General features: G+C 44.3%; 1 protein-coding gene across 1 annotated transcript in view; it reads left to right on the top strand.

Annotated features, from left to right (window-relative positions):
* The first annotated feature begins 10,608 nt into the window (after positions 1 to 10,608).
* WASH1 (WAS protein family homolog 1) overlaps positions 10,609 to 10,672 on the top strand; it is a 25,806-nt gene continuing 25,742 nt past the window's right edge. The window contains exon 1 of the mRNA XM_009069774.1: positions 10,609 to 10,671. Within this exon, the coding sequence (XP_009068022.1) occupies positions 10,609 to 10,671 (63 nt within the window). The remainder of the gene's footprint in view (position 10,672) is intronic.

Here is a 10,672-nt window from a genome sequence, read left to right as displayed (position 1 = left end):
GAGTGTGTCACACTCAGTGCTGAGCTGAGGTTGGAAACCTGCCGGGCAGACGTGGGAGCCTCGCGCTGCCAGGGACAGGGGCACCTCGGGCTCCACACGGCGTGCCGGGAACGGGCCTTGGCTCCGCGTGCATCCGGTCCCATGCAGTGACAGACTGACTGGAGGTGCTGCAGCCTGCAGGGAGGCACGAAAAAGGGAAGAAGGAGGTATCCGAAGAGAGTCAGGGATCTCTGGGTTGTGGGTTAGGTGCTCTTTCCTCAGAAAGGCAGCTTGGAATAGGGTTTTGTATGATACTAAGAGAAATGTTTTCCTTGTCGAGGTGTTCAGACACTGGAATATTTCCCAGGGAGCTGGTGGAGTCACCATCCCTGGAGCTGTTTAAGAGGTGTCTGGATCTGACACTGGAGGATATGGTTTAGCACCGATTGGTTACTGTGAACTATCAGCTAATTCAGAGAGCACCACAGCTTACAGTGTAACTCCCAGTCCATCAGGCTGTCAGCACAGTGTGTTACCTGCAGTACCAGCAATTCAGCTGCGGTATGGATTTGCCTGTAAGTTGCATAAGGGTATGTTCCTCACTCCCAGGTTGGTAGCTGTGGTTGTGTAATGGTTTGTACATCAAAACACATTGTCAGTGTTTGGAAGTGAACCAAATGCAGTTGTGATAATGCATTTGTTGTGTTAATCTTTCTCTGCGTTAAAGAATGAGTCAGGCAACAGCAGAGAGGCCACTAGACCTAGCTGTACACCTGAGAAAGGCACTTGGACACAGTGACTGGTGTGGAATGGGCCTCACTAGGGTTCATTTTAGTAACCAGAAGTTCTGTGATAAGTTTTTCCTTCCTCTGCTTTTTAATCTGCTCTTGCTAAATGTTGTGGTTCATATGCTGAGAGGTCAAACGGCACCTGGATTTTTCCAAAGGCCTCTTTACAAAGAGGCTTTACATCCCTGCAGAAAGTGAGCTAGTTCTTGACTTTGCTCTTGTGTACTGTGCAGCGCCCACCAAGCAGTGCAGGACGGTGCCAGCCATGGTTGTGGCATTTCACATGATTCAGGTGAGTGTCAGCTGGAGTTTGCCCAGGATGACCTGCCTTTTCCCTTTGGCTGCATGGCGCTGTCGCTGGCAGTGATTTGCAGGCTGAGCTGACCTGCCCTGGATGAAGTAGAAGCTGAAACTGCCCTGATCCGCTGCCTGGAATGCGCAGCCTTTCCTGAGCCGTGGAAGGAAGCAAAGTGGACAGTGCTGCTCTGGCCAGAGGCAAGGGCTGGAGGGAAAGTGATTTTGTCATGTCCTTGTAGAAACATTCTGCATCTCAGTTTTCTGGGGAATCAGAGGTGTTCCAATTAACTGTCCCTTGCTTAGACTTTATTTTCGGAAGGCTAGTTGATAAGTTCTCCTGATATTTGGTTACGCTTGTCTTGTCTGAGTAGTAAAGCTGGGATGTAGAGCCTGCCTGATATACCCCTGTGTAGATGGGATGGTTTGGATGGGTGGAAACAGTCACACCTCCAGAGCCCTGAGGCAGAGGAATGCCTGAGGGACTCCCAGAGCAGCACAGGCTGGTAGTCTGCCCTTCTATCACTCTGGATATTTAAACTAAGTTTTAAATCTTCATTCCCTCAGATAAAAAGTGCTGTTCTTTTCTCTCACTCAGGAGTTCATTGGCCAGAAACCAGAAAGCAGACAATTGCTGCAGTCTGAATTCTGGTAATACCAGGTAACAGTAGTCACTGCAAGCTCTGCCTGGGCAGTGAGATCTGGCAATGATTAGATCTGCAGCTAAGGTCACTCTGCAGGAGGCTGAAGCTGATTTTGCATCAGAAAATTAGAAGGAAATATTAACTGGATTTTTTTCTCTTTTTGAAAGTGCTGTGGTTTTGGAAGTATTTGTTGCTGTGATCTGCTAGTAAGAATGAGCAGTTCCTCATTTCTTTGAACCAAAAGTTCTGCAGGAACCTCTACAGTAGCGTTCCCATTGGCCTGCTTTTGGAACTCCAGCATTTAAGAGAATTTACTGCAGGGAAATGGCCCTTCAAGGCATAGCCAGCGGCTTTTGTGTACTTCAGGCATGCAAACCAAAGTGCCTCCATTTCAGAAACTGAAGAAAGAGCTGTGTCTGGATGTTGGGAGTGGGATTCTCAGCCTTACTTTTGATGTCTGTATTGTAGGTGTATCTAAGCTATTTGTTTAGTCTTTTATAATACATTGCTGGAGGAAAGGAAGGCAGGCGATTAGCAGAGTGCTTGTGGTCAGCTGATGGCTTCTTAGAGTCAGATCAGTGGTTCATTAGAGCATCTGATTGTCTCCATTAGTGATGAGACCCAAAGGTGGCAGTCACCTGTCCCTCAAAATGAGCTGTATGTATGCAGGTGGAGGAAGTCAGTTTCAGCCTGTGCTTAGAGGGCAGGGCTCTCTGAACAAGGCCAAGGGCTCAGTGCCTCATGGCTGGGAGGAATGCTGCCTGTGCTTCACAAAGCACTGCTCTGTCTTGAGAGGAGAGATTGTCCTGAAGACAGTAGTGGCTTAGAGGCCATCCTAGCTGATGGGGCTGGGAGGATTGAAGTGCAGCTCTAAATGGTTTTAAATCTCTACCTTTCAGATTCTTGTTAAAAAGTAATTTAACATAATAGCATTCTGTCTTCTGGAGAGTCAATATCAATTGGTTGTACCAGATTAATCTTTAAATGTCAGCTATTTTGCAATCTGCCAAGAAGTTGCCATATGCTATTGTAAAGCTGGACTCTGAGATCTCAAATTTTGATTCTTTCTCCTGAGCCTAAGTGGCAGATGGTGGCAAACCAACAAATCGAAGTGCCCCTGAGTAGTGCTTAGGGAAAGGGAGAGTCTCCATTTGAGAACGATCAAGTCTGGTTTTGTGTTGGATCGGGCCCGCACTTACTTGATGCAAGAGACAATGCTGCTGGTGGGAAAGCAAATCATCCAGTTTGTGTGCCTTTAGTTCCCTGTCGATAATGTTAGTCTCTTAATGCCATATTGCTCATAGAGTTCACCTGTTTTTAGTGACCGCAATAACTACAGTTTCTTTCAAAGCCAGATGTCTGAGCCAACCTGCCTTCTTGAGAAGGGTCTGCCTTAAACACTGGGCTCGCACTTTCAGACGTAAATTTTTGACGGGCCGCTGCTTTTCCTTTGGCAGCTCTGAGCACCCCGGAAGGATCACATACAGATAGCTTTTTATTCCAAAAGCAGGAGGACAGGACAAACACAAGTAGCCACAGGTATTTGTTAGTCACAGATACAGCCCATGGTCACATGTTCTTATCAGGCCCCCAGTTTTACAGAAACTCTGTCAGTAAGACATTCTTTTGTTGCAAAAGCTGCCTGTTTATTGTGTTCCCTCTGCAACTTGAGGAGTGAACTGGGAATAAAAACATTTTGTGGGTCTGGATGCAAGCTTCATACCAGAGTCTCTCTTGCTGTTTACAAAAGTATCTAAATAGCGCTCCCTTAATACTTTTCTATGATACAATGTTGGTAGTCAGCAGGGTGAGTGAATTATGTATTTCAAATTGAATGGATCTGGTGTACCTTTCATGCAGATCCCTTGATATGTTGGGTTGAACTAAATAGCTGTCATTAGTACATGGATTCAGCTAACAAAAAGACACCTAGCACTGTAGCTGACATCATGGTGCAACAGGATGTTCTTGTGGTACCCAGATGTGCAAGGTACCATGTACATGGTGACTGCCAGTAATTCCACATAATCCAGGTATGGAGCACTGAGTGGTGGTGTATCACTGGGCAGTTAGTGGCTGCCTACCAGTGCAGGAGAAGAAAGCTTTTTCTTTTCCCATAGCTGCTTCTAGGACAGATGAGGTGAGAGTACTTCAGTGATGGAATCAGCTCCTGCCGTTCCCAGGCAGAATACTGGCCCACAAGGCCAGGACGTGCAGTGTGTGAAATGCACTGCAAGCCCCTGTGTCCTGCTGGCTGTCAGGCTCCTCAATGCTTTACTGCTTTTGTGGGGCCATGGTGCAATGTGAGAAGCTGACTCCTTTTGAAAGATCTTGGCTGTTCAGGCAGTCCCATAGCAACTTTTAGAAGTATTGGCATGTAGCAGGAGATGCCCTGTAGGATTCATTTTCTACACAGACTTTTTGTTGGTGGTGTTCTTCTGAGGTAATGTTGTACTGTAAGGCTAAGCTGAAAGTGTGAGGTTGAGTAAGTATTTCTAAAGCTGGAGAGGAGCAGAAATGGCTTTTACAGCTATGACTAAGTTAACTTTGTGAAGTAGATGTGGCCATGATGTGTTCCTGCTGCTGAGAGGGATGGGGAATGCTAGCTTCTAAAGCTTCTCACTTTCCTGCACCCCTTGCCTTTCTCTGTGCCTGGGGTACTCCAGCTCCTCAGTTGAACTTGATCACTGAGTGGGTAGGCTGGGACAGATGGTGGAGAGCTCTTTTGCTCCAGAAATGGCACCGGGAGGTAAAATCCCAACCGATGCCAGGCCCTCCAAAGATGGAGGAACCCTACTTTTCATAGCTTTGTCTAAGATAGCTACTAGAGGTCTTGAGACCCAAAACAGTAATATCTACAATGGAGTTTGAGGGTGCTACTATAAGAGATAGTAACATGAGCACCCTGGTGGAGTACAGCCTCCTATGGGGCCTAATTATGGTCTTATTAATGCTTTCTTTCATCACTGCCTTCCAGCCTTTAGATGGTGATTAGAACTATTTATAGGGGCAGAGTTCCTTAATATTCAGCACAGTGTACTGCTTGCCAATCAAATCAGTAGCATCTGCATCTTTGATTGCTGCTTAATAACACTGTAGAACATGACTAATTAAAAAGTATAAATAGACTTTTCATTCTCTTAACTTATCAAAGTGCTTCTCTCCTCCCCCTGCCTTGCTTCTTGAAAAAAACCCTGAAGTTGACTTAGCACAGGGGACTGTGGTGAACCTCTCATCTCACTGCTGGAAATGCATCCTGCTGTCCTATCCAGGATAGTTACCTCTTCTGTGCTCTGCTGGAAGACTAAATTTCAATGCCTCCAATGAATTTCAACACAGGGCAGAACAAATAGGACTTACATCCAGGCTCCTGTGCTGCATTTACAGCCAGAGTGTGAGCAATCTCTAGCTGTCATTCCAGTTGCATGTCCACATCTGTGTGAGTGCACGTGTGCACACTGCCATATCCTGTCTCTTAACAGGAGGAACACATGCAATGACATGTTAAGTCTCTTTTTTAAATTCAGTTCCCTGGCTTTGCAGCTGGTAAACACACAGGAGTGTGCTTTATCTGTGGAGGGCAAGGTGATTATTATTATCGTTATCATTACTTCCTTGGAGAATTTCATTCTGATATTTTTGTTGGAATGGCCCCTGGGCAAGCCTCTAGCACAATTAAGGTATGACTTGAATATGCCAGCAGATTTGACCGTGAAATTCTGTGGGAAGCCCATGCAGAAAGCAGAGTATGAGGAAGATATAGTAATGTATTAAGTACTTTACTACAGAGGGTGATAGTTAAGTGTGCAGTAGTAGAAGTTTGTGATGATATGCACAACGGACACTGTAGTACTTGGGAGCCTTCTGAGCTCTAAAAGCTGCAGTTAGGCATTGTAAGCAGTGTGCTGATGTAGTATGCTGCACTGAAGCAGAGAAAAGTAAGGATAACAGAGGCTTGTTATCAGCCAGCATGGGAAAATGTTTGTCCTGGTGAACATGGCAGAAAGTACTATGTGTAAGGAATTACAGTCAGTGAGGAATTTGGGATGGCTTCTCACTGTGAACCAAGCTATGGATGTGACTTTCCTCGGTCAGAGGAAACAGCACCTTCTCATAAGCTGTGCCCAAATCCTGTCTCTGCTCCATCTTTTGAGTGTATTTAATCTTAACCAGTATTCATTTGTGGCTTGGTCTATTCCCACAATGGAACCTTACTGCTGGTAGTGGTGTAGTGGTATGTGGTGGAGGATATGCAAGCTTGTATTTCATCGCATATTGCTGGCCTCTGCGTCCTGACGGGTGGCTGCAAGGCATTGATCTTTTATTAGGGCCCTACAAAGGAGAGATAATGCTAGAGAGAGCCTGTCACTTCCTTTTGGAGATGTTACTGCCTGTGGGAATTAAAGGGCTCTAGTTCATGCTGCCTTTCCTGGGCAGTGACAGAAGCAGCAGCACAGTAATTGCTAAAACTGCCTTTGTAACTTTGAAGAACACACACCAATTTTTTGTTCAAAGCATTTTATCCCTCTTCTCCCCTGAGCCCTTTCTTTTTATTCTCTTGAAGCATGTTAAGGAAGCAAGTGTTGTTGATGACTTGCCGTATTCTCCCTTTATTTTCATAGCAAGGTGCACATCTGCCAAGTGCTTGTATATAGCTTTTCAGTCTCTGACTGTGTTGAAGGCAGTCAAACGTATTTTCTTAATATTGCCTTGGTTTATGTTCCTTTGAAAAAGTAAGGTATTTTAAGGTTGTGCTGTGTTTTTATTTGCAAATAATCATCTCAGTGGTCAATTCTCCAGAGAGCAATATTTTCTATAGAACTTAAGAGAAGTGTTGCTTCTTTTTACAACCTCTGTTTGCTCTGTAATAAGGTCTTTTGGACTTAGCCTTAACATAAGAAGTTTTATACCAGGGAGAGGTAACTCGAGAGGTGAGCAAGGTGAGACAGCCTGGTGGAGGTTGATTCTGCGCTTCCCACTGTTGCTGTTTGACTCAGCTTTTGCTAGTGTGACTGTTGAAACTGAGAGGGAGAGCAGCTTTGTGTGCAGACCGATAGCTACTAGCCCTGATGAGCTTTGTACCAGCTTGACTAAAGTGAAAGGCATAGACAGCTTAAGGCAGAAGTGCAAATCTGAGCAGTTGGTAGCTCTAGTCAGAACAGCACTTGGGATACAGCACTTGTAAGCAGGCAGGACAGTGAGGAAACAGCCTTTTTGTTTGCACTTTAATAAGGTAAATGAGCTATTGTATAAAATCAGAGCACATTTGTCATGATCATGAAAGTTGACATAGAAAATATAATTGAATAAAGAGTGGCTGGAGCCCCTAGGTACTACAACACTTTTCCAGAACATTTTTGATCAAAAAAAAAAAAAAAGGCAGCTCTGTATTACTGTTTCTTCTGCCTTGTGTGACCCATAGATGGTCACACCACTAATGATTAAACTTCTTGGGTGATCTGATATCTGCTCTTATGAATCATACTTGCTTTGGGCATATATGCCCATTTCTCACTGTAGCATTTGAGTATTTCATGTTGGCCGTCATAATTCCAGCATGCTGTACTTTCTGCTCTCTCTGTAAGATTCTGGAGTGATACTGGAGCCAGTTTGTTGCTTTGCTGGAAGATACAAATAGTTCATTTGCACCTTTGCTGTGCATGTTACATGCAGACTTCGCGTCCATTGATTGGGGTGGGAGACTTGAGGTATTTCTAATATGCAGGTTTTTGGTTTATTTTTTATTTAGTGCCTAATTTTGATAATGGAGCTTGTCAAGGAAATGTGCTACTTCCTTTTCAGTGCACTGGAGGTTGAGATAAAGGAAGAGTCAGTCTTTGCTTTCCTTCCTGACTTTTGTTGGAAATACTTTGCATTTTCCCTATTAAAAGCTTCCTTGTTTCTGCAGTCCCTGTCTGTTACGGGAAGCAGTTCTGCTTTTATTCTAAACATATGATCAGGCCCTTACTCAAAGTGTTTGTAAAACTGGCTTATTTCTCCAGTTAGTTTGGTCCTGAGACTAAATAAATAGCAGCTGTAACATGGGATTTTGCCCTAGTCTAGTCATTCATTTGTTACTGGTTTTCCTCTTCCTCGCTATAAATCTCCAATTTGTTTCCTTGCACAGAAGGAATTGTCTGTTGTATCTGTCCCTGACAGCAGTTTCCAGAAAGTCTGCCACATTTTTGTTTCTTAGGAAAGGTGAGAATCTGGAGCCCTTTTGAGAGTCTGCATCAAGAACCTGTGAAGCTGAAGTTTACTGACAAATGAACTGTGACTGTGTGAGGAGGAGCACCCATGGATCTTCCTGCTTGGCCCACTCCTGTGTGCTCCTCTCTTTGTGGGGGTGCAGTGGGACCTAAAGGGCAGTCTGTAGCTTCTGACTGCAGGCAGACAGTTGGGTAGTAGGTAGGAGAGTGCTGCTTCTGGGTGTGAGCATCTGTCAGTTAGCATCTGAACTGAGCTTGGCTTCAGAAAGGTCACTAAGAGAATTAGGATTGATGAGTCTGGGAGATCATGCTGGGCTATATAATCTCATCTGGCCTCCAGAGGTGAAAAGCTTGGTTTTCTCAGGATACCATTATACAGGACTATGCTTTTGATAATGAAGCAAGTTTAAGAAATCCCTTTCTTGCCCCTGCTTCCCACTCTGCCTCATGACTGGGCAATTACAGCTGTTTATCTGGCTGCAGTAAATTGGGTCATTGAACTGATTTGAGTTAAAAATAGGAATCCCAAACATCAGCAGCATTGATGCAACAGAAGAGTTGTGACCAGTGGCAGGAAGGATTGTAAACTCATTTTGCTGTCGGAGCCAGAATGCCCCATAGCTGCATACTAGCAGTGTTATTGGGTTGCTTTGTTCCATGTTGTCAGTCAAACAGATTTGAAAGCAAAAGGATTCTAGCTTGATTGTGGTCAGCAGATCAAAAAGTGCCTTCTCAAAATTAGCTGTACTTTTCTCAGATTAACTTGTATGCTTTACAGCTCTAAATAATAATTTCCTGTCTGCTGAGTAGGCCCAGTCAAGAAGACTAATGAGTGTGCAAACATTGCCGCTAAAGAGTGTGGATACAGAGTCTGGCTGCCAGTGATGCATGAAATGAAACAGAATGGGTCTAGGCTTCCTGCAGCAGAGCCAGCTCCACTGATGGCTGGGCTTAATTTTGCAAATTTGTTAACTGTGGAAAGGCTTCTGGGTGTCCTTACATCTCATATGGTTCATTACTAAATAGCTCCCCCAAACCCAAAGCAACAAAACAACCCAACAAACTTCCCATCCCAGAAAACATGCCTAAAATAACAGCCATATCACATTTACAGAAAGTTTTTCCTACCCTGCTGTGGTAGGATCAGAAAGGACAAATTTGGAGAGGGTGGATGGTGTTACTTAAACGTACAGGAATGGCTGCAGGCAATTCTAGTCTGTTATCTTTTCATTTTGTGAAGCAAGATAGGGAATTCAAAGAATGCATGAAGACTTCTCTAATTTTCATGTGTTAAACTGTTGTTTTATGTTGTAACTATCTCTTTAGGCTCCTGTTTTAAGAAGTTCTCCAGTATGGGCTGTGTTTCTATGTTATTCTCAGCCTGCTCTGCTCTACAGCCAGGAATACAGTTTGCACCCAGCAGTGCTCTATGGACTAGCTTCTGCAGACCTCCACGTACCAGGGAGCGAATGTGGTGTTTCCTGAGATATCTCTCTCTGTTGCTGATGCCTTGCTTTTTGATCCTACTTTGTTTTGCTTCTCTTCAGCTTAATGAATGTTCTTTTATATGGATGTACCGAACTCTGTGTGATAAAACCCTGTAATGTGTGCCTGTAGACTGTGGGGTTTGTACAGCCTGAAAGAGAAGACACAGAGAAAACAAGTTTGATGGGATTTGTGTAGACCTAGTGGTAGAGTTTAGGCTAGAAAACTATATGGATACTCTAATCTGTTGATTCTTCAGGCTGTCCTAACAGTAATGTATTTGTGCATTTGCAATTTCTAATGTGCTCGGAGAAGTGGATTTTTTTGTCTTTACCCTCCTTCATGTCCCAAGAACGTTTTTGTTATTTTTGTGAATAAAAACATGGGAGGCAGACTTTTTTGTGAACTGCTGAGGGAGAGGTGATCAAGGCTGTCAGGATGGACACAGGAGTGATGCAGAGCCTTCTCCTGGCTGAGCTATGGAGCTGTGGATCAGCCCAGCTGTGTCCTGGAGCAGGGCGTGTGTACTGCTTTGGTGCGTGCTGCACACGACTGAAACATTTCAGTGACCCTTCAGGTTTTGTATGTGGAAGGAGTCTAAAATCAGGAGGCTTCTTTCAGGATAGTTATTAAGGAAAAATCCAGTCACCAGAAGCAACGAGCAGCTTCTGGGAGTCTCAGAATGGAAGAACTCTGATTAACCTACTTGGAGCAAGGGGATGTGTGCACATTCATGGCTGCTGTTCTTGGAAGGGAGTGGTGGTTGTGTTTCTTGGAGCAGAAGTGGAAAATGAAATAGTGCATTTTGCATGTACCCATGTGGAGCATGAGGATGGGAGGAGGGGACAGGGTGATTTCTGACTAGTCCTGTTGCCACCCTGAACTGACTTTGCTTCAAAGTGTGGTCTTTGTTTTCAATACAGTACTGAGCAGAGATTTGTTAAATAGCAGGCTAAAAATAAGATTATGGTTCCCAAGAGCATTCAGATAAGTAATAGACTCCCCCCTCACTGTAGCTGCCTTAAATTAATTAAAAATAAAATATGTCAAACTTCCTGCCTGTGCCTTTCTCCTCAGCTCACCGATTCTGTTGCAAATGCTTTCCTAAAATAATTAGGGGAGCAGAAAGCAGAAGACCCTGAATAAATGCTGTGATAAAATGGAATTGTGTTTACTGCAATGATATATTTGCTCTTTCCATTAGGTACAATGGCTGCAGTAGCCCAGAAGCACTTTTTGGAAGGGCAGACATACTCAGTCCCCCTGATCCAAC

Source organism: Acanthisitta chloris, unplaced genomic scaffold (assembly GCF_000695815.1).
Source record: "Acanthisitta chloris isolate BGI_N310 unplaced genomic scaffold, ASM69581v1 scaffold26432, whole genome shotgun sequence".
In the NCBI taxonomy this organism is placed as follows: Eukaryota; Metazoa; Chordata; class Aves; order Passeriformes; family Acanthisittidae; genus Acanthisitta; species Acanthisitta chloris.
The sequence above is the reverse complement of the archived record's forward strand: the minus strand, read 5'-3'. Positions and strand labels throughout refer to the sequence as shown.